At 37.6% G+C, this 27,592-nt stretch overlaps 5 protein-coding genes and 2 gene segments (V, D, J or C); 1 reads left to right on the top strand and 6 right to left on the bottom strand.

Moving 5' to 3' along the window:
- Positions 1-722: 722 nt before the first annotated feature.
- Positions 723-3,443, bottom strand: LOC131983619 (immunoglobulin lambda-1 light chain-like). Its single transcript, XM_059348375.1, has 4 exons — positions 3,404-3,443; positions 2,998-3,311; positions 2,036-2,072; positions 723-1,247 (listed from the first exon to the last, which is right to left on the bottom strand). Exons 1-4 carry the CDS (start codon positions 3,441-3,443, stop codon positions 913-915), a joined length of 726 nt encoding a protein of 241 aa, XP_059204358.1. The 3' UTR covers positions 723-912.
- A 743-nt stretch (positions 3,444-4,186) lies between these two features.
- On the bottom strand, positions 4,187-4,849 carry LOC131983620 (immunoglobulin lambda variable 3-21-like). The segment is given in 2 exon segments: positions 4,187-4,717; positions 4,810-4,849. Coding segments are annotated over 2 exon segments (378 nt in total).
- A 786-nt stretch (positions 4,850-5,635) lies between these two features.
- LOC131984006 (immunoglobulin lambda-1 light chain-like) lies at positions 5,636-8,505 on the bottom strand. The gene is made up of 4 exons (XM_059348859.1): positions 8,466-8,505; positions 8,052-8,373; positions 6,948-6,985; positions 5,636-6,173 (listed from the first exon to the last, which is right to left on the bottom strand). Exons 1-4 carry the CDS (start codon positions 8,503-8,505, stop codon positions 5,848-5,850), a joined length of 726 nt encoding a protein of 241 aa, XP_059204842.1. The 3' UTR covers positions 5,636-5,847.
- A 1,001-nt stretch (positions 8,506-9,506) lies between these two features.
- Positions 9,507-9,976, bottom strand: LOC131983420 (immunoglobulin lambda variable 3-21-like). The segment is given in 2 exon segments: positions 9,507-9,844; positions 9,937-9,976. Coding segments are annotated over 2 exon segments (378 nt in total).
- Positions 9,977-12,379: 2,403 nt separating this feature from the next.
- Positions 12,380-14,166, bottom strand: si:dkey-282h22.5 (uncharacterized protein LOC107988040 homolog). Its single transcript, XM_059348131.1, has 4 exons — positions 14,152-14,166; positions 13,692-13,785; positions 13,439-13,565; positions 12,380-12,659 (listed from the first exon to the last, which is right to left on the bottom strand). The coding sequence occupies exons 1-4, from the start codon at positions 14,164-14,166 to the stop codon at positions 12,380-12,382; spliced, it is 516 nt and encodes a 171-aa protein (XP_059204114.1).
- A 6,934-nt stretch (positions 14,167-21,100) lies between these two features.
- On the top strand, positions 21,101-23,803 carry tspan10 (tetraspanin 10). The gene is made up of 3 exons (XM_059348855.1): positions 21,101-21,635; positions 21,759-22,351; positions 22,470-23,803. Exons 1-3 carry the CDS (start codon positions 21,546-21,548, stop codon positions 22,774-22,776), a joined length of 990 nt encoding a protein of 329 aa, XP_059204838.1. The 5' UTR covers positions 21,101-21,545; the 3' UTR covers positions 22,777-23,803.
- A 2-nt stretch (positions 23,804-23,805) lies between these two features.
- On the bottom strand, positions 23,806-26,174 carry LOC131984009 (retinal cone rhodopsin-sensitive cGMP 3',5'-cyclic phosphodiesterase subunit gamma-like). The gene is made up of 4 exons (XM_059348863.1): positions 26,075-26,174; positions 24,647-24,808; positions 24,529-24,569; positions 23,806-24,433 (listed from the first exon to the last, which is right to left on the bottom strand). The coding sequence occupies exons 1-4, from the start codon at positions 26,110-26,112 to the stop codon at positions 24,357-24,359; spliced, it is 318 nt and encodes a 105-aa protein (XP_059204846.1). The 5' UTR covers positions 26,113-26,174; the 3' UTR covers positions 23,806-24,356.
- Positions 26,175-27,592: the final 1,418 nt, after the last annotated feature.

Raw genomic sequence — 27,592 nt, forward strand, 5'->3', positions numbered from 1 at the left:
GAGGTGCTGGAGGAGCAATTTAATACAACAGTGAAACTGAGAGGGACTGACAGGAGGAGGAGCTTTGTTTAGATCTGCATGGTGTCACATTTGTATTTGATTTTCTTTGGAGGGAAATTTCTTTAATTCATCCACTATTGTGGCTTTGGATAAAAACTTTCTTTTCAAGTTTTTCATCAGTCATCAACAGACATCTAGTGCAGGATATCAGCTTTATCTCTGCAGACATCTACACATTTCACACAAATAAGCAGTAAACCTTCTATGATTGACCAAATGGAAATAATTCAACTATCAGTGTGTTTCCAGTCAGAGACAGTTCCTTCTGATTTTACTGAGCTGACCCTTGACCTCTTCATTTACATGGAGCTATAAATAAAGAGGTGAGGCCTGCAGGTGCATCCTGGGAAGGAAGAGAGGTGATGCTTCACTGACAGAGGATGAAAACTCAGTTTCATTTGCTCATGTTTTAATCTCTCTGTTGTGCTTTTATAGCAAATTAACACTTTAATAACTTTCTGAATACAAATATACATATTTCCGTAAGAATTAAACAGAAATATATATATATCTTTTTCCTGGATAATCTGAAGGTTTAGTGAAATTAACAGAGGGATTATAATAATAACAATGATAAAAGTAGATTTTGTAGAACATGATTATTTTAAATGATGTTTAAATTAGAAAAAATGAATACAAACACTTGTTTGAGTGTTGAGTTTTTATTTGTATTTTTTTCATGATTGAATGATTCTTGCAACAAGCAGCAAAGCTGATACAAAAGTGCCACCTAACTGTCACAACATTTATTACAAGCATGCAGACACATGTTTTCTAACATGTCAACTCTGTAATGAGCAAACAGCACAAAGAGTAAAGAAGCAGGTTGTAAATGGTCATTGTGCTCCTCTACTATTGTTCAGTGGGACAGTCTGACTTTTTGATGTTTTCCTCTGAAGTCTGGGAGCCCAAAGACACTTTACATGTGTAAACCTTATCCATGTTCCAGTCTGACGTCTGGACGGACAGATAGCTGCTGATTTGGAAAGTCTGGTCTGGTTTGTGAACAGCGGTGCTGGTAGAGATCCCACTGCTCACTGGACTCCCACCAACCAACCAGCTCACATCTGCAAAACCCTTAGACTCTCTGGGTAAAATGGACAGACAGACCAGAGAGGCTTTGTTGGACTGGAGCTCAGCACTGGACGGAGGGAAGAGAGTCAGGACAGGACGAGGGAGGCTGGAGCCTGAAAACACACACAGGACCTTTATCAAATAACTAGGAAGAAAATCATTCATGCAAATCTTTATAGTCACAGATTTGTCCATTAGTTTTGTTGGCAATACAAAATATATTTAAAAAAATGTTTTATCAGCAATAAATATTTAGAAATCATCATCTAAAATAAAATTAGTGTTCTTTTTGACAAGGAAAAATACATCGTTTTAAATTTTGTGTTTAGTTTATTTTACTTTCTAAGTTGCAAAATAATGCATACAGTCACATTCTGTGTCATAAAAGTGCTGTTCAACCACTGTGAGAAATGAAGTGCTGTCTGTCTAACTAACATTAAAAAAATCCTTCCACACAACAACAGTAATATTCAGGTAAATTCAAAATTATACCTAATGATAAAATATGAATAAATATTTATTATAAACACAGTGATTTATTATTCTTATCACAGCATAAACACCTACTGATGGAATATTTAACATTGAGTTTTATAAAGTAAAAACTTGTCATACGTAATAAAAATAAAAAGGAACAAGTGTTGCACAACTATTAAATATTCCTCAACCATCATATAAATCTGTAGAAAATATTTAGAATAGTTATAATTTTCAGATTGATCCATTGCCTTCAAACACAGCCTGGTATCAAAACAGATGTAAAAAATAAATCCATCTATTATTTACAGAACATGTAAAGATTTTTTCAACTGTAAGCAACATATGAATTTATTAATTTCTCTAAATATATATCGGAAACAGAAAATCTATCCTGTTTTATGATCAGTTAAAAAGCACTTACTTGTCACAATCAGCTTGGTTCCTTGTCCGAATACCACAGTGATTCAGTTTGTAAACATGGCCGTACAAAAACCTCCTGACTCTCACTAATGAGGGGAGTGGAACTGAAACAAGCTGTTGAGACCAACTTTCACTGTCAACATCTCATTCACTACATCAGCTGTATTATTTTATAAAACACAGCTGGTTGTGTTTCAAACACTCTTGTGATTTTGGACTCCTTTATTGTACTGAATTCATTGATTTTGGTCAGAATTCATAAAATCTGTAGTGAGTCTCTGACGAAGGTTTTTGTCACAGTATGAATCACTGTGATATGTCTTCCTTAGCAGAGTTGTCCCATGTTTTACAGTGATATGTATATATATGATGAACTGGAAATCTATGTTTTATGTTTAGAGTTGAATCGATCTGAGGAGAATGCTGATCCAAAGCTTTGTGAACTTTGGAAATAGTTCAATCCAAGAACATACTGAGGAGCTTCACCAGGAACCTGTTTATACCAACTGACACTATTCGAATAATGCTTCTCAACATTGCATTTGAGAACAACCTCTTCTCCTGTAGAAACTGTGTGGACAGCAGGCGTCTGAGTCAGCACGATCACTGCATCAACATCTGTCAACAAACAGAGAAAAATACATGAGTAAAAGGTTCCTTTGTGGAAAATATGTGCTCTAAAGGCAATGAGAAGAATCTCTTACATGATATGTTTATATATATCTGTGTGTATATATATATATATATATATATACACACACACACACACACACACACACACACGCACACACACACAAACACACACACATATATATATATATATATATATATATATATAAATATATATAATGTAACAGAGTGTGTTTTTTTGGCACCGTCATCTGCTGACAAGTGTCAGAGACTGAAAAAGCAGAAGTATTAGTGAGGAGGTTTTTGTCACAGTGTAAATCACTGTGATGCTACCTCCTTAGCAGAGCTGTCCCATGTAGCACAGTAATAGACTGCTGAGTCTCCCTCCTCCACATTGGCGATAGTCAAACGATAATCTACTGTTGACTGATAAGTAGGTGTGAATTTGGGAGAAGAGAAACCAGAGCCATACTGGGGAGAGCTAAAGCTGTGAAAATAATTCAGTATAAACTGAGGAACTCCTCCAGGAATCTGTTTGTACCAACGAGGTCCATCTATAGCAGAGTTACAGTCCATGGTGGCTGTCTCTCCTTTCCTCACTGACACAACAGGAGGCTTCTGTGTCACCAGCGTCACACCACTCACACCTGGAAACAACAAGATGACATGGAGTCAAGAGAAACACACAGACTGAGGAATCCAACATGAGGTCAAAGCTGCAGTAAGTCAGCCTCCTTACATGTTAGAGCAGTGATGAGAGTGCAGAGGGTCCCCAGCATGTTGTCAGTGTGTGGTGTAAACGTCCCTTACTGTCCAGCTGAGAGGTGAGCAGGGTTGGAGTGTGAGGAGGAGAGACACTGAAGCTTATAAAGACACTGAGGAGAGGAGAAGAGGAGGAGGAGGAGGAGGAGGAGTTTCAACACTGTTGCCATTCAGCAATTACATATTTGATAGCCGTTGATGATTTTATGTGATTTTGATTTATTCAACTCCTGATATCAAAATAATTTTGAAAAAATGTGTGTGTTCATAAGTTTTCACTGAGTTGTACTTTATGTAGTAAACCGCGTTCTTAGCAGAGTATAAAAATATTCTTTCATTAAAGTGTTGTTATTGTTCTAAATATTGCAACATGTTTGCTATCCTTCCAAATTGTTCAGAAAAAATATTTAAACATTTTAAATAGTATTTGACCAGACCTGTTGAAAGTTAGATATACATGTTTATTGTTATTATTTGTTTATTATTTATCATTGTGAAGCAGATTCCTTTGGGATCTGCTTAATGAAAAATGATGAGATGACTGTCACATTGACATCATCTGAAACTTTCATAATCATCACTACTAATAAACCTAAAAAAATGTCTGCCTAGTACATTTTAGGTGTCCATAAATTTTGTAACATTTTAAGTGACACGACAAGAAAAAACATGTATTATATGACAGTATATCAGATATTATGTATGAAGGTGGGAACATTTCCTGGTGTCCTGCTTATTTTTTTCAGTTTGATTAAAAAAGTCTGCAAAGAGCAATTTAAGATATATTTTTTTAGATTTATGTACAAAAGCAGGATTTTGATGTTTGGAAAATGTTACTGTAGTGAACACACAGTGAACACGATCTACTGCACACAGTGTTTGTTGATGGCTCAGATGTGTCAGAGACTGAAAAAGCAGAAGTATTAGTGAGGAGGTTTTTGTCACAGTGTAAATCACTGTGATACTCCCTCGTCAGCAGAGCTGTCCCATGTTTGACAGTAATAGACTGCTGAGTCTCCCTCCTCCACATTGTTGATGATCAAACGATAATCTGATCTTGACTGATGAGTAGAAGTGAACTTTGGAGAGGAGAAACCAGAGCCATAACGTACAGAGCTCCAGCCGTGATAATTTCTCAGAACATGCTGAGGAACTCCTCCAGGAATCTGTTTGTACCAGTTAGCAGAATTGGAAGTATAAGTCCCCAGGTTACAGTCCATGGTGGCTGTCTCTCCTTTCCTCACTGTCACAACAGGAGGCTTCTGTGTCACCAGCGTCACACCACTCACACCTGGAAACAACAAGATGACATGGAGTCAAGAGAAACACACAGACTGATGAATCCAACATGAGGTCAAAGCTGCAGTAAGTCAGCCTCCTTACATGTTAGAGCAGTGATGAGAGTGCAGAGGGTCCCCAGCATGTTGTCAGAGTGCTGAGAATGGCTTTGGAACTTGGAAAGTGAGCTTCTAATCTAATCTGCTGACAGATTCGAGGGTTTGGAGGATGAGGAGAGGAGGTGCTGGAGGAGCAATTTAATACGACAGTGAAACTGAGAGGGACTGACAGGAGGAGGAGCTTTGTTTAGATCTGCATGGTGTCACATTTTTATTTGATTTTCTTTGGAGGGAAATTTCTTTAATTCATCCACTTTTGTGGCTTTGGATAAAAACTTTCTTTTCAAGTTTTTCATCATTCATCAACAGACATCTAGTGCAGGATATCAGCTTTATCTCTGCAGACATCTACACATTTCACACAAATAAGCAGTAAACCTTCTATGATTGACCAAATGAAAATAATTCAACTATCAGTGTGTTTCCAGTCAGAGACAGTTCCTTCTGATTTTACTGAGCTGACACTTGACCTCTTCATTTACATGGAGCTATAAATAAAGAGGTGAGGCCTGCAGGTGCATCCTGGGAAGGAAGAGAGGTGATGCTTCACTGACAGAGGATGAAAACTCAGTTTCATTTGCTCATGTTTTAATCTCTCTGTTGTGCTTTATAGCAAATTAACACTTTAATAACTTTATGAATACAAATATAAATATTTCCTTAAGAATTAAACAGAAATCTAGAATTTTTTTATCTGGATTATCTGAAGGTTCAGCAAATTTAACACAGAAATTATAAAAATAACAGTAAAAAAAGCAGAATTTGTAGAACATGATTGTTTTAAATTATGTTTTAATGAGAACAAATACAAACACTTGTTTGAGTGTTGAGTTTTTATTTGTATTTTTTTTATGATTGAATGATTCTTGGAACAAGCAGCAAAGCTGATACAAAAGTGCCACCTAACTGTCACAACATTTATTACAAGCATGCAGACACATGTTTTCTAACATGTCAACTCTGTAATGAGCAAACAGCACAAAGAGTAAAGAAGCAGGTTGTAAATGGTCATTGTGCTCCTCTACTATTGTTCAGTGGGACAGTCTGACTTTTTGATGTTTTCCTCTGAAGTCTGGGAGCCCAAAGACACTTTACATGTGTAAACCTTATCCATGTTCCAGTCTGACGTCTGGACGGACAGATAGCTGCTGATTTGGAAAGTCTGGTCTGGTTTGTGAACAGCGGTGCTGGTAGAGATCCCACTGCTCACTGGACTCCCACCAACCAACCAGCTCACATCTGCAAAAGGCACAGACTGACTGGACAGACAGACCAGAGAGGCTTTGTTGGACTGGAGCTCAGCACTGGACGGAGGGAAGAGAGTCAGGACAGGACGAGGGAGGCTGGAGCCTGAAAACACACACAGGACCTTTATCAAAGACGGAGAACTGGAGTCATAGAAAACACTATTACACAGTATTGGATGAAGGAGGAGTTTGTTAAGACATTTAATAAAATAATCTGACCCAAAAAATAGTTCTCAATCTCCTAAAAGTTTACTTAATAACACACGTTCATTTTTAATCATTTCAAAAATGTAAAAGACTTATTATAAACACATTACATTTCACCAATAAAATCACATGCAAACAAAGCAACTCAATTTCATGTGATGTTAATAGTCATTGTGTTAAATTACAGCAGGTATCACTTAATTCTCTATTCAAATAATATTTATTTTCAGAAAGGTCAAATATACAGTCATCACTCTGCCTTATTGATCTAAAGTTATTTTGTAACGTTTCAAGGTTAACATTTCACTGTATTAATACTGTTAGTAATTACTGATAAAAGGTGGAATTATTTGTTATTCTCTAAAAAATAAATATCCGATCAAAATGAATTCACTTGGTGAAAATATTGTTTTAAAAAAGCAAATTTTTAAAATTCCAATAAAATAAATAAATAAAACCGTTGACGATTGTATTGAAAACATTTCAGATATTAAAATCATGTGTGAACAGTCAATTGTCTGTTTGCTGTTGTTTCAATGCTGATGTAACAACTGCATGAAAAATCGATCATACAATAAAAATAAAAATAAAAATCTAAGTGTAATACTTGTAATATTTGCTCGAAAAATATTGATTTTCCTGTTTTTTCTAGTAAATAAAAAGCACTTACTTGTCACAATCAGCTTGGTTCCTTGTCCGAATACCACAGTGATTCAGTTTGTATACATGGCCGTACAAAAACCTCCTGACTCTCACTAATGAGGGGAGTGGAACTGAAACATGCTGTTGAGACCAACTTTCACTGTCAACATCTCATTCACTCCATCAGTCTCATGTTGTTCCTAAACACTGATAAAGTAACATTTTAACAAAAGCAGACCTGAGTTTCAACACTCAATATTTCTTTATTCAGTTTGTATTTTATTGTATTTGGTCATCTGAGGCCCGTTGGTGATAAAATTTCATTTGTAAGAAATTCAATAATAATGATCACATGCTTTACATATCTTCATTGATTTCAAGGTTCATGTCTTCTCAAAGTAAAATATACCAGTATGTTCAGTAGACAGTGTTTAATAATTGGTAAACATAACTGTTTATTACTTATGTCATTTTCATCAAGTTTCTGAATTGTCCTCTCACCAAGAGATCATGCTGCATATTAACAATGATTCATGTGATTAATTTCTTGGAAACACATCAGTAATCTGGGAATGGATGATATGATAGCAGGTCAATTTAGGTTTTCTTTCAGTTGTGTTTTATCTTGACTTCAACAGACTTGTTATTCTTGCAGCTCTCATCTGCAGGATGAACTTTGGCCAACTGAGGGAGTTGAAATAGTGCAGTTGGATTATTAATTACTGTAAGTGTAATTATAATTATCACTCTGCATGTGAACCATGAAGGATAATAACCTTTTTGGGAATTTTCATCAGCAACATGGCAGCTGTTGTAGACTTTATATTTTCCATCTTGTCTGATCAAGAGCAAGAGGCATTCAGATGTACTGTCAAAAATGTACAGTTTAATAGATCATGACTTGACTTGTGTGGATAATACACAACTACTATGAAGACAGTTCTGTAGATTTATTTGAGAATCGATTATTGGGTTCAGAAGTTTTAAAAATAAAGTTTTTAATATATATGTGTGGAAGTTAGAGAAGCATTGACTGGTGGCTTCACTGCCAGTCAAAATGTGTCAGAGACTGAAAAAGCAGAAGTATTAGTGAGGAGGTTTTTGTCACAGTGTAAATCACTGTGATACGTACTCCTTAGCAGAGCTGTCCCATGTTTTACAGTAATAGACTGCTGAGTCTCCCTCCTCCACATTGTTGATGATCAAACGATAATCTGATCTTGACTGATGAGTAGAAGTGAACTTTGGAGAGGAGAAACCAGAGCCATAGTTTGGAGAGCTCCAGCCGTGATAATTTCTCAGAACATACTGAGGAACTCCTCCAGGAATCTGTTTGTACCAGCGAGCTGATTCATCAGTAACAGTCCCCAGGTTACAGTCCATGGTGGCTGTCTCTCCTTTCCTCACTGTCACAACAGGAGGCTTCTGTGTCACCAGTATCACACCACTCACACCTGGAAACAACAAGATGACATGGAGTCAAGAGAAACACACAGACTGATGAATCCAACATGAGGTCAAAGCTGCAGTAAGTCAGCCTCCTTACATGTTAGAGCAGTGATGAGAGTGCAGAGGGTCCCCAGCATGTTGTCAGTGTGTGGTGTAAACGTCCCTTACTGTCCAGCTGAGAGGTGAGCAGGGTTGGAGTGTGAGGAGGAGAGACACTGAAGCTTATAAAGACACTGAGGAGAGGAGAAGAGGAGGAGGAGGAGGAGGAGTTTCAACATTTAGCACGTTTTGTTAATGAATCAGTAACAGTATTTATGGGTTTCCACATCAAATCAACAAATGCTTTTGTTCAACTTTGTTTTGTTGTTTTTCCTGCTCTGGTGTCCTTTGCATCAGTGTTAGAATCTAAGGAGTGGTAGAAATGAAAGGAAATTAAATATATATCTAAGTAATAAATATGATCACATGCTAATATATTTTTATTGGTCTCCAGATTCATGTTCCACAGTAGTGCAGTAAATATTGTTCTTTTTTTTCTCAGTTTGATCAGTTTACTGAAATGTCCTCTTGACTCCTGTGATTCATTTATTAACATTATTAATATTTAAAATTAGGTTAAATGTTAACATGTCAGTGACACATTTTCTTCGCTTATTTCTTTTTTGGATATTGCTACTTTAGTCTATCAGATGAACTTTGTGCGTATTTAGGAAATTGAAATAACACAGATGGGTTAATATTCACTGCAAATGTAATTTTAGTAATTATCACTACATATGCACAAGATTATTTGTTTTAAGAAGGATTTATGAAACTCTGGGACAAAAAGCTGTTTTACACTTTTTACTGTTTAAATCTTTTTTTGATGAGTAACAATAGACAACAATGATATTTCCATCAGAGTAAGAATCATAACTTAAATAAACTTGTATGTTTAATGGACATCTTCCATTGGGAAAGTGCTCAGGATTTATGTGATAATTCATTCACAGGGTTTCAATTTTTGAAAATACTATTTTAATATGTATATGTGTGTAAGTTAGAGAAAGCATTGACTGGTGGCTTCACTGCCAGTCAAGATGTGTCAGAGACTGAAAAAGCAGAAGTATTAGTGAGGAGGTTTTTGTCACAGTGTAAATCACTGTGATACGTGCTCCTTAGCAGAGTTGTCCCATGTGTGACAGTAATAGACTGCTGAGTCTCCCTCCTCCACATTGTTGATGATCAAACGATAATCTACTGTTGACTGATGAGTAGAAGTGAACTTTGGAGCGGAGAAACCAGAGCCATAGTATACAGAGCTCCAGCCATGATAAAATCTCAGAACATACTGAGGAACTCCTCCAGGAATCTGTTTGTACCACCAAGCAGCACGGTCAGTAACAGTCCCCAGGTTACAGTCCATGGTGGCTGTCTCTCCTTTCCTCACTGTCACAACAGGAGGCTTCTGTGTCACCAGCGTCACACCACTCACACCTGGAAACAACAAGATGACATGGAGTCAAGAGAAACACACAGACTGATGAATCCAACATGAGGTCAAAGCTGCAGTAAGTCAGCCTCCTTACATGTTAGAGCAGTGATGAGAGTGCAGAGGGTCCCCAGCATGTTGTCAGAGTGCTGAGAATGGCTTTGGAACTTGGAAAGTGAGCTTCTAATCTAATCTGCTGACAGATTCGAGGGTTTGGAGGATGAGGAGAGGAGGTGCTGGAGGAGCAATTTAATACAACAGTGAAACTGAGAGGGACTGACAGGAGGAGGAGCTTTGTTTGGATCTGCATGGTGTCACATTTGTATTTGATTTTATTTGGAGGGAAATTTCTTTAATTCATCCACTTTTGTGGTTTTGGATAAAAACTTTCTTTTCATGTTTTTTACAGGTCATCAACAGACATCTAGTGCAGGATATCAGCTTTATCTCTGCAGACATCTACACATTTCACACAAATAAGCAGTAAACCTTCTATGATTGACCAAATGAAAATAATTCAACTATCAGTGTGTTTCCAGTCAGAGACAGTTCCTTCTGATTTTACTGAGCTGACACTTGACCTCTTCATTTACATGGAGCTATAAATAAAGAGGTGAGGCCTGCAGGTGCATCCTGGGAAGGAAGAGAGGTGATGCTTCACTGACAGAGGATGAAAACTCAGTTTAACTTGCTCATTTTATCTGAATATTTCACTATTGCATATATGTGCAACCATAATGAAAAATATTCCTTAACTTTAATTAAGAACATGTCATTTGCATTATAATACAATTTTTTTTTTTTTTTTAAACCCTAGCTTTAATTTTATTTGCTTGGTTGGTTTTCACCTTAAGAACTTTCAGTTCTTAACTTTCCCATTATATTACGTGACTTAATGTGTCCCAAATAATGTAAAATGAAAATGTTGTAGAAATGTTGTGACCTTAGAAGGCACTGTTTATAGAATATGTTTAAAAAAATGCTTATGTATATATTTTTTAATGTATTCATTTATCTTAGTTGTGGCAGTGATGAACAGGTTTTCCTCATGCATCCTGCTGATATGTGTGTGTGTGAGTGTGTGTGTGTGTGTGTGTTCATAGGTTTGGTCCCACCCAGGGATCAGAGTTGTGGTTTAAAATGTATGAGATATTTCAAGTCATGTTTGCAAGTCATCATGAATTCAACAGTTAAAATTATGTTTTTAGACCCTTCAGAAAATGTGGGTCCCACTATGCTGCTCCCAGTCATTGGTCCTCATGGGGTATAAAAACGGGTAGATGTGTGTATGATTAAGTACCAATTAAACCAATTTGTTCCACTATAGCTGAAAAATGCTAAATAGTTGTATATATAAGGTATACAATGTTTACTAATATAAGTTGCAAACTAATCTATTTTTAATAATAATTTCAGTACAAAAACTCAAATACAAAAAATGATCCTATAATTTTAATGAATGTGTGTATATACAGTATTAAACTCTAGACTATATTTTTAGCCATTATGTTTCTTTATGCTCAGCCATTAAAACACATAAAGCAGCAGAATGACAGTCGAGATAATTTGATCAATGCTGCCACCTTGTGGTAAACAGTGACTTTGTACAGAGAGGCAAATATATATATATACATATCTGGAGATTTAAAAAATATATTTTCTACACCATGCAACACTAAGTCATTCTTATTTATGTGACCTTCTCACATCACATGTATCATTAAAATTATTCGGTAACACTTTACAATAACCATCTAAGTTATGTTTACAGATGGTTAATAAACCAAATATTAACCATTTACAAAGTACTACAATTAGGTCTACAAATTTAATCTTTATAGATGTTTTACAACCATTTTCTTAAAGCTATACACTGTAATAAATTATTCTGTAGCCATTTCATTTTACTTAATATATTTGTTAAAATGTATTAAATATAAATGCGTCCTTGATTTTGAGACAGTTGTTTAAGTAACTTTAATATAAAAATGTTTGAGATAGAATCTACTTATTTTGATCACATTAAATATAATCTTTATGTGTATGTAATTCTAAATCAAGAGAATTTTGAATGAATCCAACACAGTAGAATTAATCTGTTTTTAATTGACAGGCACTTCCTGTTAAGTTGTTATTAACTCAACTTGTAACGTAATTAGATTTAATTAATAATAATGTGTGCAATCTGTTGCCTCAATTTTATTGAGTAGCTATTGTTTATCTTTTACAGTGTAGAAATAATTTGGAAATCATTAACACATGCTTAAATTAATGTTTAATGAATTGAATTGTTTGTTAATGGTAAAGTAACTATTAACTTACATTAAAAAACTATATTTGCCATTTATAAATGATGATTTAACATTAATAAACTATCTATTTGCCATTTATAAATGATGATTTAACATTAATAAACTATCTATTTGCCATTTATAAATGATGGTTATTGTAAAGTGTTACCAATTATTCAACTGTATCATATTCTTCTGAAAACAATAGAAACATATACACTCATGTTTGATACATCAACAATAATTGGTTTAGGGTCTCTGTGGCCCTCTCCTCCTCGCTCTGATCAGTGTTGGGCCCTTGGTAAGCCTCCTCACAGGCGCCCTGATCTGTGCTCGCAGTGGGGACCTCAGACCAACATTGGGGGGAAACCTCTGCACGGGCCGCTGAGGCAGAGTGAATCTGCCCTCCTTGATGTCGTCCACAAAACCCTCGACACTGTCAAACTTTGAGCTGAGGCGCCCCAGCTCGTCTTTCAGAGTGTTAAACTGCCTGTAGAGATCTCCCAGAGCATCTGACAGAGGCTGGATCCTGTTAACACAAGGAGACATTTGTGAAAGTACAAATGAGTAAATTATTTCAGCAATCAAGCGACCAGTCAAAGAGCTTTGGCACTGTAATGTTCCATAATCTCACATGAAACAGGAACATTGTTTATTGGCAAAAAAATTATAATAAGACGAGTCATATTGGCAACATGAATGTTAAAGTCACGACATGCTGTTAAGCAGGAACAGCCCCATCATCTGCAGGAAACATCAGGATAACAGACAAAAAGAGCGGAAGTCCTTTTTAAAAAAAGATGAAAGTATATTTTAAAAGTCAGCTTTTTGGCACGTATATTAGAAAAGGCACCTGCAGCGAGCCTGCAGTGCACGTGAAATGCTTACTCAGGAATGTTCACATTAAACTAGCTGTTGGTGTCATGGTTCAGAGCCTCATCTCCAAAGGAAGGGGTCAGTGACTTGGCGTAACATTTGCCAGAAACACTCAATTCATCAGAGCACAAGGCTGAAACATTTCCCGCTTTCTGTTGGCGCGGTTTCCGTATAGTGAGGTCATTTACAAAGCAGATTCGGCCCTGTGCGGACACGAACAGCCATGGATCAAATTACTGCCTCTGACAGGTCAGCGGTCATGTGCGGAGCAAAGCAAGTTACATAATGGCTAATTTTGTTCGACTTCAAGGAATAATAAAATGTTCACTGATGTCATGACTGTTGTTATTCTCACTCCTGCTCAACACTTTCTGTTTTCTCTTCTCATTCTACCACCACTAAAATGTACAGTGAGAAGCCAGTGTGACCCACCTGTTGTATTCAGGCAGGACAGAAGCATGGTCATTGATCAGCAGGTCTTTAACTTGGTTAATAATGGCATATTTCCAGTTGTCCAGTACCTGGGTCAGGTTGGAACAAGTCCTGCCATTGGTGTGTTCTGCTGAAGATAGACATTTATAGTGGGAGTATGTCTTTTTTCCTGACAAATTCTTGATGCAAGTGCTTTTAAAAATGAAACATTTTTTGTTAACTGTTTACAGATTGTCACATTTCAACTTCTGACCTTTAGGGTCCCAACGTGAGGCTTCCTGTTTCCATTTCTGAGCTTGGCATGTGACGATCATGCAGAGCAGAAGCAGAATCCCCTTCATCCTCACCTGACAGAAACAGAAGTTTGAGTTAAGTGCTGCTGAGAAACAGGTAAACCACTGATGGAATTAACTAAATACATTCACTAACGTACTGTATTTAAGTACAATTTTGACACACTCAGACTTCACTTGATAATTTTCACTTGAAGCTAATTTATACTTCTACTCACATATTGTTATATATAAAAAACAAACATATGATTGGCATATCTGATTTGCCTATTGCTATAGTATTAACCTACGCAGTAGTATGCAGTAATATTATAAGTGTGAAAGGTGGCTCCACATAAATGAACTTCAACATTAAAATGCTATTACATGTCATTGTTAGTGATGTAAACAAAATTGTATTATTCTATAATAATATTGCACCTTGAAAGGAACCATTATGCACACTGAGAACCACTAAGATTCTATTTTACTAAGAAATGCAATACTAAAATTAATAGTCAATAAAAAAAATTCAATTGAAAGTAGATATATTATCAGCAAAATGTGCTTAAATTAACACAAGTAAACGTTAAAACTATGCAAAATGGTTCCTTTGCTGTGTAATATAAATAAAGAATATTTTATTATTATGGTTCTTTTTATTACAAACAAGTACATGTAAAAGCATTTTAATGTTGAAGTTTGTCAATGTGGAGCCATTTTTAGATTTTTTGTATACTATTGGGTAGATTAGTAATTAAGTCTGCCTCATCATAAACGCCGATCATTTGTTTATTTTGTTATTTATATAAAATGACAGGTGACAATAAATATAAAGAATCTGAAATGTAATGGATACATTTAGTATTATGTCATACATACTATAATCTCAGTACTGAGTGATGCCAGGCAAATTTGGAAACTTGGAAACACTTAAATAAGCACATTTTTACTTGAAGTAAAAATCTTACATCGGGTGACAAAGAAAGTAAAATAAACAAAAAATAAAACAAAAACAGACTAATAATTTGCAGATTCAGCTTAACATATTGTGTTTCTTCTAACAGAAAATGAATGTGTCCCTCAGATAATTACATATATATTTTCAGTATATATTTGAGGAAACTTACTGTTTTTGGGGTCTTACTCTACCTGTCTGTGAAGTATATAATGCCAGGGGTCTTTCCAGGTCACAGCAGCAGAGCACACTGTGTTGTACGATCCTTTAAGGGTGACACACTGAGAAAACATGACCAGGGCAGCACTCTCTTATAACAGCCTTGCTCAACTCCTGGAGCCATTCCCCCACCTGCTCCCACCCACTTCAATGATGCAGTGAAGACTCACTCTGCTCCTTTAGCATGCATGCTCCCCAAACACACGAACACACACATGCTTTCCACTTTATCTCCGATGTGACTTGCAGATCGTGGACCTGCTGCAATGATAAATGACGCATAGACCCTGAATGTGAGGTCCTGATAATCCCCTATCTATGCTCCATCTATCCACCACATGTCTTTTAGCTGCTGTGCGTGGTGTAGGATAACTGCGCTCCCTATGGACTCTAATCCAGAAGAGGTGTTTGATGTAGCAGTGCGGCTCCAACACAGCATTCTTGCTGCCTACTGTAATACAATCTGCTCAACATCTGGGCAATGACAAACCCAGCCAGCAATGGTCCCTTTAACTGTCAGGGGTGATCAAAACCTGGAGACACACAGTTGATGAAGCTAAAAATAAGGGAATGAAAAAATATGTTATAATTTTGATAAAATAGACTAAATAATAAACAGCTGCAGCTACAGTAATGAGAAAAATACACATCCCCAGAGAGATCCCCTCACCACTAAACTGCCAATATCCCTAACTCAAAAAGGCTGATGTCTGATTTACTCCATCAGTTCACTCAGTTTGACAGTAATCCACCCCTTATGCGTCAAGATAATTCATGTTTAAATAATCTGAGGGAGGACAGATATATAATCTGGACAGTTTGGGGCAAATGAATGCAGCTTGGCTTAAAAGAAGCAGAAAAACATCCATCACCAAAGCACATTTTCCTTCTTTTTTAAAATCCTGGGCAAAAGGAGTGCTTTTGCTTGACAGCTCTGAAATGAAATACCTTTTGTCGCAAGAAATTCCAATTCTGATCTACTCCAGATCAGAGCTCCTTATTCCATTTGAAAGAATGTTAATGCTGCTGCATCCTGTGCTGCTGTGTGCAGACAGCATTGAAGTATCACATGAGGCGAGGCCCATCAGGAATCTGACTGGGCGATGGTCCCTGCCATCTGCACCAGCTTTAAACCCACAGAGACAACATGCACGCTGTAAGTAGGATGAATATCCTCTAAAGCCATACTTCTTCAGTGCTGACAACTCTACAGAATGAGCTGGATTGCATTCAAAGAGTGAGAACTAAATGCCTTTTGAATCCCATCCCCCTCAAAAGATTTATAAACAAGGAAACAGGCAGGATTTGTGAGAGTTGTTAAAGAAATCAGACACTTAACTGATGATCCATTCTGTCAGCAAGTGAAATAGTAAAAATAAAATACCTCGTTTGTAAAATCCGAAATGATGTTTCCCAGATGTTATATTCTTAAATTTGAATTGTTTTTCTTTTTATCACCACAGACTAAAGTTGACGAGTTTATTATTTTTCTCTACTGTATACAGTGGAGCAGCAGCAGTAGAGCAATGAGAGAGGTTAAGTGTCATGTGCAGTAAACATATTTATTAAACAACATTAAATGACTGGATTGTAGTTATCACTGCATTAATGTTTGCATCGCTTTAGTTTTTTAATTACACTGCCAAGTAGTTTAAAAAGTGAGGTCTTGGGGCCTCAATGGGTCTGTGGCACTCTGCCAAGGAGTTCCTGTAAAGTTTTTAAATGAAATGCCATTATTGTGGGATTATATTTTGTATTAGTAATCTGAATCTGCAAAGTAAGTTATAATGACAACTTTGAAAAAATGTAGTGGTAAAGAAAGTACAATCTCCCTCTCTAAGATTTTGTATGTGGCTTGCGCATGGCACAAAAGTGTGCATCCTCAATTTTGAAGATTTTTTAATACATTTTTCAAAATATCATTATTTATGTAGGATGTGTTGTGGCATTGCACTGTTTCCGATAGGATGCCTTTTAGGGGAGCTCCGCCCCATTGTGTGATAGGCCTACACCTGGTCAGTAACACAATTCACTCTGGATTTCCACGCCTGATTCATCTCATCTGTAAGTCTATTTAGCCTACCTATCTTTCGGAGTTTTAAGGTGCACTACAAGGTTTGATTTTCCAATCATATTCTAATAGTCTCCAGTGAATATCAATGTTCAATGTGTATTGATGTGTCCTTGTGAAAAGTAAGTGTTTTATGGAGTTGCAGATGTTGTAGTGGTCTGCATATCTATAGGCCTAATGTGCAAATTCTGTTATTGGCGATAAACATGCTAAGCGGAGATTTAGCTTTATTCACTTCTTATGTTCCACTACTATGTAATTCAGGGATGACATTCATGTTGCTTAGCATAATGCCCATAATCATTTGACATGCAATAAAGTATATCAGCAAACTGGGTTCATGTTAATGTACTTTTAGTGCAGCATAGGCCTACTGCGTAATGTGCTAGCTCACGATTAGCATGCTAATGAATACACAGTTCCTACGGGCACTGCACTAGTTAAAAAAATACTGAAGACCCTAAAAATGGTACTTGAACTTCATTTCTTAAGCAAATTGACTTTTTCCTAAAGTGTAAATCCACCTGCATTGTCAAGAAGGCAAAAACCTTAAAATATATTTGTGTAAAACTGTTACAAACTATTTGGAAGCTCAAAGATAAGTGTTTAAAATGACGATAATGTCCAGCTTTGATAGCCTTTATAACACCATCTGGAGTCCACCACCAGTCAGCCTTAAGCTTTGTATTCCTTCCAGCTCTGTGCTGCTCAGTCCAGCACAGCCAGAGGAAAGAATGACAGTAGCTGACCTGCAGAGCCAGAGAGTGAGATAACCGTGCTTCTGTCTTTCTGTTTTTTAACTCACGTTCTGCTTGTTATTAACTCACAGTAGCCCATCACTTCACAATGACTTTATCAGAGCAACATCGAGGGGGCAGTTAAACTGAAATACGACATCTTATTTTCAGAGACTGAGTTAGACGAAAAGTGCACCATGAGGATTCTCGTGTTTCCTTCTGAGTCACATGACTATCAGTGCTTATAGCAGGAGACGACAAAGACAGTGCTGTAGTCAGTGGCAAAGCCGAAGAAATGTAATCATTTAGAATCAGTTGCACATAATAAAAGTCATGCTATACAACCCTGAACTCTGATGGCAGCTGAGAAAATGGATCTTCTAACAGACCAGACCATAATCATTTTCTCATCCTGGGGCAACTCATCTAGGAAATAAAAATGTACAGAAAAATGTACATAAAAGTACCACCAAATAAAAATGTTTGTCTACAACAAATGCATGAATCATTTCAAGTATGTTATTTAGAATGATCTGTAAGGGTATTTATAGTCATGTTAGTACTATTGTTAATACTATTTGTATGTATAATATACACATTTATTATTAATAGTATAGTTATTTTACTAGTAGTAGTAGTTGTATAAGCATGTTCATATTTTATAGCTTGAACCCCTGCTGTCTAATAACCAACCTGAGAATTTAAAAAAAATACCTTTGAGAGAATGTGGTTTTTATATATTTACATACTCAGCAATAGGCATTTTTATCAGAAACACTTATGATTTTTAAATGTTCTAACTTTTTATGCATGAACTCAGTTGGCCTGATTGTATTTAGCCACTTTATATCACTAGTGTTCACTGACCTGTAGTGGTCACAGTGAGGAACTGCAACTGCAACTGCAATAATTTGCGGCTATATATACAGCTATGTATACACATAGTGTCATTATTAGTGTATATGTTATTTAAATCCTGATGCACAAACACAATTTAGCTGATTTAATGACAGTTTGTTGGTGTATAGAGAAGACAAACTGCTACATGTGAACAGAAACGATCATGGAATTAGTGCGTTTAGTGTTATGGCTCCACATTGCTAAATAATGGAATATGGAAACATGAATCGAACAGAAGGAAAATAGCAACACTGGGGGAGAGTGTTGCATGTTGGTTTCTGTTTATACTAAAACACAGTGATAACCAGGCAGGAGCCAGTACTATATCCAAACCCGGACATCTTCTCTCACTTCCAAAAAATGAGGTTCTGTTTTTGATCAAATTTGCTCAAAAATCACATCAATCTAAATGACTTTAGGTTGATGTGCATAATCAAATATCATCGTCAGCTTTTCTGCTGTTTTTCCTGATATAATTTCCTCTGCACGAACACAGGAACAATCTGGGCTCTCTCACTCTGCTGAGAGTTGGTGGAAACTTTACTCTCTGATTAATCTTCTTCTATTCCAACTGGCAAAATAAAGTCCAGTCCACAACACCAGGCCCAGCTTCTTAGCCAAACAGTGTTAACCGTGTGAGCACAGAAACAGAAACAAAAGCTCACATGATAACAGTTAAAACAATATTTTCTGATGTTAGAACTTCCAGGAACAAGCACTGAACTAAAAATATAAATAAAGATAGTTAGGGGAAACTGTTACTAATCTTTCTGGATTTGCATTTTGGCAAAAGCATGTTATGGTCTGGGCCTCAATACTCTGGTCTGGTGTTTTCCCCTCCCTCTTGTGTCTGACTTCCCCTGTGTGTCTGTGGCTGTATCCCAAAGTCAAGGATCCTTCATTGGTGGGATCCTTCCTTCAGGGTCTTTAATACTTTAATACCACACAAATGGAACAGCCTTCAGAGTGTGCAGGTGTGCGTCATTGCGTAATTGGACATCCTGCTTAAATTCAGCGCTGCAGTTTAAAAACAGTTATTTATGAATAACAATAAAGGATTATAGCGGACTGTCGGTCCCTGTTAACACAATAAACAAATTTATAATTTTCTGAATGGCATAGCTACACATACTTTGCACATAATACATCATCATCTGACGCATATAAATTAATTAACAATAACTTTAGCAACTGAGACGGCATTAATAAACTTAACCGGCAATGTATCAAGATGACGTTTATTATCTTTAGCTAAATATTCTGGCATTTGTTTATGTATATGTTTTTGCTTGACTTTGAACACAGTTATGTGATAACATTCAGTGTAAACTGAAAATACTTATATATTTAAATGCATATTGCGTCGCAGGAGTCGCTATTTGTACGCTCGCCATTTTTAAATCTCTCGGTAGACCGGTGTGTGCAAAGCATTATGGGTACTCGGAGTGCACGGAGGATACACACATGCATCCTTGGAATTTGGGCAAAAGAAGGACTCTGTCCTCCGGAGGACCCTGGACATTGGGACAGTCCTTCGGCGGATGTCGATGACGTAGTATCCTTCAAATTCAGCCGTTTGAGGATCCTTCCTTGATATTGGGATACAACTTGTGTTTTGTGTGTATGGGTGCAGGCATGGCCTCCATCCTACTGTAAGACCCACTCTCCACTCAGCTGCCCTTGATCAGCTCATCAACTCCTCTCTACTGACACACCTGCCACTCATCTAATAATCCGCAGCAGTGTAATAACCCCAGCTCTTCACTCACTCTTCGAAAGATTGTTGTACGATAGTGGTAGTTACCCGTGGAATTCTCGTTTTGCCTGCCTGCCAGTACCTTTCAATACTCATTATGTTAGAGCATTTTATAACAGCTTCAGGTGCTTTACCTTGACCTCGGATTGGAAAAGAAGCCCAAGAGGCCGCAAGCATTAGGCCCTGTATGTTAACATGGAGATCAGGGTTTGAGTGTGAGAGAAATTAAGAGACATACTCCATGATGGCAAGTAAAAGGAGGAAAAAGAGATCCCACACCCAGCCAGAGGTGGAGGATATTCACAAGGAGCTTCTATCCAGGCCAGCACAAAATCACTAGAGGGAGGCGCTCTTAAACAGCACCTGTGGGTAACTAACTTATCTCCAGCAGGAAAAAGAAATTAGATTAATGACAAAGCATAACAGAGCCATTCATACATGCAAGCGCAGGAGGAACGGAGATTGGCTGAAGCAGGAAAGGAGGTGCAGAGTCAAATAAGACTGAGAAAAACTAAAAGACGCTCAAAAGGAACTTAAAAGATCAGCTTCAGTCTGGTTGAATGGCTGAAAGTATCGTAGGAATGGGAGGGGATGCAGCTCCTGCAGCAAGAAGCCTGCAGAGAAGAGGTGTCTGCTAATTATCTGGAGGAAAACAGCAGCTCTAGCCTCTGGCTTTCCTCCGAACTGAAAACTGAGGAGGTCAGGTCAAATGCTGGAGAAAAAGGAGACCACTGAGATCCTCCGAGAGGTCAAGGTTTGTTTGTTTCATGATTTTTTTCAGTCACAGTCAAAGGGGAGAAATACACACCATTTACTCTTTAACCTTTCATTCATTACCCTTAACCGCTTGTCCAAAGTATTAGTATCTAATTATTGCATAACAACTTATCGTTTCAGTGGTTTATGTTCGTAAACCTCACATAAAAAGTCTCTTGTGCTGGTTAGAGTTCCACTCTTGTGTGTGTGAGTCCCTCACGTATGCTTTGATAACCGTCTAATCCCCTCACTGTGACTCTCACATGATGAAGAAATCCCACGGCTCACAGCAGCCAGAGGCTAAAACACTGCATGGTTTCTCCACCTCAGCTCACATGCTCCTCTGTTCATACTGTAGCGAATGCTCCCCCCCATGCTCCTCCACTTTAGCTTGTGTCAGTCCGACCAGCTAAAAGCAAAGAGAGAGTCGTCTCCAACATGAGGAGATATTTCATGATAAAAAGGATTCCCTTGCCGTGGTCGAGGAGGGACAACACGCAGAATGAGTCCAGTCCGCTCATACCGAAGGTAAGGGCTCGCTCTTGAACGTCTATTTTGTTAAGTTCCTTTCTGTATGTTGATCTCTCTTTGTGTTGGTGGCATACGTTTTAAAGAACTGTGTCATTTTGTTGCATTCCTGTGTGTTCAAAGGCAAACTCCGGTAAAGAGGATGCTGAGGAGCTTAGCAATGTCACCACTGAGTTTCACCAAGAAGGGCCAAACAATGGACAGGACGACAGCCCTGTATTCGGAACTATGCAACCCCTCTACAGATATTCCTTGATGGACTATTTCCTAAAATACTTCCTATTTCTGTGCAATCTGGTGTTCACGGTTCTGGGCCTGGTGGTTCTTGGTCTGGGGATGTGGGGCCTCATCACAAAAGAGTCGTTTGCTCAGGAGAAGATCGGCAGTATCGGCACTGACCCGATGCTGATACTTGTGACTCTGGGCTTTGTGCTGACTCTGCTCTGCCTGTCAGGCTGTGTAGGTGCCCTAAGAGAGAACTGCACTTTACTAAAGCTGTTCTCTGCCGCCGTGCTGGCGCTCATCACAGCCCAGGTGCTTGCCGCCATTATGGCGTACAGTCTACAAGATCAGATCGGAGTCTACCTGCGGTCGGGGATGTTAGTCGCCATGGTACGATATCAGGACGATCTGGATCTGAGGTTCATCACGGATGAGATTCAGTCAAATCTGCAGTGCTGCGGGGCCGATAACTACCATGACTGGGAGATAAACATGTGAGTAGAGGGTGACTAACTTGGATATATATGTGTGTATATAAAAAAGTACATCATGACTTGTTGGTCATGATATTGGAATGTCTTGAAAGTTATTGGATATTTTTCCTTTCCTCAGATATTACAACTGCTCAGCTCCAGGAGTGCTGGCCTGTGGCGTCCCCGCAACATGCTGCGTGGATCCTTTAGAGAACGGCACAGTGTGGAACTCTCAGTGTGGTTTAGGAGCCCAGCAACTGGATGAGTTTAGTGCTCAGAGTGTGATCTTCCTGGGCGGCTGTCTGGGAGGAATCTCTCGCTGGATCGAGCAGCATGAAGGCCTGATAGGAACAGTCGCAATCGTCGTACTGGGGAGCCAGATTCTGGCTCTGTTTATCACTACACGCCTGTTAGAAAGCATCCAGTGGCATAAATATTACATATAACATGGGGTGATGAATAGATCATGTGCTGATATTTCATGGGGGCCAGCTGCTTTGGATCTCCACTTTGTTTTTCATATGTTTCGTATAAACATACTGTACCCCTAAACTGTGAGAACAATCTTATTTTAAAGACAGCAAATGTCACCATCAAATGTCAGGGTGGATTATTTGGCTGGTTTTGATTCAGGAAGAAGTGCTGTCAAAATAATCGATGACATTTAATTTTAAAGCACAAGAAGAACATTTTAACAACTGACAGATCCTGACCACTGAGTTTCTAGGTTGGACAGAGTTTGTGTAGTGTCTGCAGTGTGTATTAGTTTCAGGGCATCAGGCAATAAAGAAGCCGACAGCAAGGACATCTTCATGATGTAACCATTTGAATGCTAAGCATGTCATGTACACAACTTGCAATGGCATATTTACGAGTTCACAAGTCCCATTTGAAGGCAGAATTAGTTACAAGACCAGTAATACTTTCCCTTATTTTCCTTATTTTTTATTATAGCTCTGCTCTGAAAACTTCACTTCTCTCAGACAGCATGTATATTTTCAACCCTAGCAGAAGGCCAACAAATGAAGACGCTTCTATTGAGGCACAATTTCCAAACAAGTTCATTTGAAAAGAGAAACCTGCCATAACACGTATTAGAATAAAAGGTCGGTACGACTGAATATGAATTTGGATTCTCTGTGGTGCCGGTCTTGTTGTCAACCTGGTAGCTAGCCTGGTAGCTAGGCTAAGAAATGGTTCCTCAAACAGCATAACTCCCATAAAACCCCAATTTGACATGTTAACACTTACAAATAAAGCATGTTAGTAACTGAGCTTTACATTAAGAGATTTTGTTACATTTGTTCAGAAGCAGGCTAACTGTTTACCCGTTTGTTACTTAGTGCTAAGCTTAGCAAATTGACTGACTACTAGCTGTAGCTCCATATTTACGATGGGAAAGGTATCATTCTTATATCATATCATTCTTCACATCCAATTTCTTGGCATGAAAGCAAAGAAGTGTATTACCCAAATGTCAATCTCTTCTTTTAGTATTAGCAAAAATGCACAGGATGTAGCATGCTAAATTCATGGGAACAGAAAGATTTGATTGACCCTGAATTGGGCTACTTTACTGTGTATTCACATATGGTACTTTTTTTTTAAAGGGACAAACAAATACTACTTTTGGCAAAGAGGAAAGAAAACACAAGCAGAAAATCCAAGCTTTATGGTGACTTTGAATAAACATTATGCTGACAATTGCGCAGAGAGTAACTGAACTTTCAGTTACAACTCTCATTGCAACCTCAGGCAATGACACTGGACACATTCAGCATCAGACATTAAAATGGCAGCTTGAGAGTCTTATGAAAATACATTTAATATATAAAACAACTTCGGTAAAGAACAGAATCAACAATAAGACTGCATCTAATTGCAGGTTGGTTCTTCAGGTTGTGGTTTACCATTTTTTAAAAAGCCAATATTTATTAATCATATTGGGTTGGTAATTGACATTCCTCTTGCTAAACTTGTCAGTTCTGTTTGGTAGACACATATAAAAAAATCTCAGTGAAGACACTCAGATTATACCATACTGAGCCAGTTCATGTAGCTCTAGGTGGCTGTATGCTTCCCATGGGCAGATTACAGTGATGTCTGAAAAATAAAAAGAACAAAAAGTGAGTAAGAAAAAGGAAAGGTTGAGAGGTTTGTGTGTACGTTTTTTTCCTAATGGTGATACTCCTGCTTACCAGTGCCAAGTCCTTCCATTCCTGGAATCTCCTCTCCAAAACTGAGGAAGAAAAAAAAATATTAGTGTGAGAAATTGTATAAAAGACAAACTGTCTAGTTGGTGCTCATAAAACTTACCCAATAACACCCCTCTTGGGAGGCTTGCTCTTGAACTGGCGGCTGCTCCGCTGTTTGAACTTGGGTGGACCAGATCCAGGGCCGGGGACCCTGAGGGGAGCTTTGCTGCCAGTCTTTGCTTCAGGTTTTGCCACATCCAAATTCATACTTGTGTTGTTTGAGCTGTAATGCATCAGTCAGCATGTCAGAAAAGGTGATGTAGTGCATGAAGAATGATTGTTTATGGTGACCAAAGTTGAAGGACAAAGAGAAATACACTCTTTCACTGCGCTGTATTTTGTATATAACACAAGACAAACTGATATTAAATAATTTGTACTGTGATTACAAACACATTTTAATAACTTAATATCTATAGAAATGCAGCCTTACAGACAGTGAAGGCTCCTGTAATCCCAAGCTCACTTTACTAATGAACCCTTCATGATGCCTTTATAATCAGATTACTGTGGACATGGACATGCTGGATTTGCTTGTGGTCCTAACCTGGCAATAGCTCATTATCATCTACATTTTGAGAAAAAACACACTCAGTAGCTGCTGCAGTAACTCAATAGAACAGTTCTGCCCTCATTTCCACCTTTAAAACATTTTAATGTCAGAAATAAATCTGAAAATCCACTGATGTTTCTAATATTCTGCCCCCCTTATGTACCACATGTACAGTAAATAGGGAGGGGGGAAATGGAAACATCCCTAAAAGTTCCAAATATAGTCCAATGCAACAACACCACTAGCTATAGCCTCTGTGCTCAAACATGTAATTTTAGTCACCTCTATGACTGTCAAAAAATATATTTTAGGTATTGTAAAAGTTGATTTTATAGCAATTCACTGCATTAAACTGGGTGTATGTCTGTTGTTGGACATGATTATTTCTTAACTTTCAACATTTTAACCTGTGAAATATTCTTTAACCTTATAAACTGATATACAACTTGATATAAATACAAAATTAGACAAATTGCACTGAAACAAGAAACTAAAACTCTTGTGTTTCAGTAGTGACATTAAAACTAGGGACATGATTTTTTGAGCATAGTTTTTTTATTTGAAAATTAAACCAACATAAATCAAAATCTTTCAACTTCTGTTTAAAGTTAATCATAAAGATCTTGTAAATTACACCATTGAAAAAAAATCTAAAAAATGTTTCAAGGGTTATGTACTTACATTTTAATTTAGGAGTCAGGGTTTGGGAAAGCTATTTCCCAATAGAAAGTACCTTATAAATTATTATTATTATTATGATTTTGTATATATTTAGCTTATCACTGTCTCATTTAATGCCCTTGGTTTAAATAGTTTGAAAAATGTTATGGGGCTGCAATTTGAACTAATTCGGTGGAATTCCCCCATATATGATAACAATATTAAAATTACATTTGATAAACTGACTCAAAAGCAATAATAATTGCTCGTACTCACCACTTGTGTTGCTGTCTTGTCTCTGTTGGTAGTGTCATAGGGACTGTAGCTGTTGTTACATGATGAGTTGTGTTCAGTGAAGCCCTCTTATACACCTCAGTCTCAACGGATTATGATGCTACCAGCCAATAAATTGCAGTCACTGCCCAGCTCATCACTTGTCCACACACACAGGTCCTGCACGTTGTAGCCTATATGGATCAGTACAGTCATTAGGGGATTGGCTGACAGGTGGTCTGGGGAATGCCTCTAAACTGAGCAGACACATGCAGATGTTTTTAGAAAAACAATGATGATGTGTGTTGGGTGTAAATCAGGAGTCATTTGCATGTTTCCTGTGGGAATTTTCTTCACAATATGTCCTCAGTATCTCCCCACCACCTGCAATATTGAGCAACGTTTGCAGCCGAGAACATATTGAACAGCGGTAGCATTCTCCTTTCATCAGCAGTCTCTCAGATTGAGTTGCATTATGTCTCACTGGTAATCCCCACACCTCCCACATACATAAACACGCACCTGGTCTATTCATCTGATGGTTTACCACAGCTTCACTCTGTAATCTATTCCATTCATACACATGCACACAGGGCACGTGTATGGAAACAGGCTTTCACTTCCTGTGGGATTTTTTTCTCTCACCATCTCTCTCAGCCTCACAGACTCATCCACAAAAACCAGCGACAGCATCAGTTGAAGCATTTGATACCAACAGTTACACTTTTATAACCTAAAATGGTCAGTTTTGAGGATTTTTTCCCTGTTGTTTTCTGGGTAATCCTCCAAACAAATTGCAAACAATGGAGGCTCAGCAGAGCTTATGCTGCAGGGAAACGTGTGCCATGCCATATGACACACATCTGATACATGCTCAGGGACAAAAAATATTGCATGAGCTACAAGTAACTGTGGTTGTCTGAAACAAACGATCATTGTTGGTTAACCTGAAATGTCAGAATGATAATAAAAAAATTATAAACAACTTCTGGAAGTATTGCAAAAGTACATGGTCGTCAGTTTATTATCATTATTATTTTTAAAAGACACTGAGTGCACAATATTATTCATTTATTTATTTTCAGATAAGATTACTGTATCACATTTGTCTGACTTCTGCTTGATGTCTGATGGCTTGTTTCTTCCTACTTTCTCTAAATAAGATAAGAAAAATATAAATTACACAATAAGCAATTGAGTAGGAGCCACTCTTCATACCTGGCTGTATAGTAATTGTTGCTGGAGCCATACACTGCACTATTGGACTTTGCTTGTGTGGTTAATATTTTTAAGAAAACTCCAGTGCGTGTGGTCCATGATTTAACTGATTTCAATGATGAATATTAAATAACAAATAAACAGCATTGTATCTCTCAAAATCAACATAGAAGTTCACAATCATTGGTCTCATTGATATGTTTGTGAACAAAGTGAGCTTACTGCGCCATCTAGTGGTAACACATAAGAACAGTCCTTATTATAGCCAATCATGACGTTTCCAGCAAAGATCGTCTGTTGTAG

This window comes from Centropristis striata, chromosome 13 (assembly GCF_030273125.1).
Source record: "Centropristis striata isolate RG_2023a ecotype Rhode Island chromosome 13, C.striata_1.0, whole genome shotgun sequence".
Lineage (NCBI taxonomy): Eukaryota > Metazoa > Chordata > Actinopteri > Perciformes > Serranidae > Centropristis > Centropristis striata.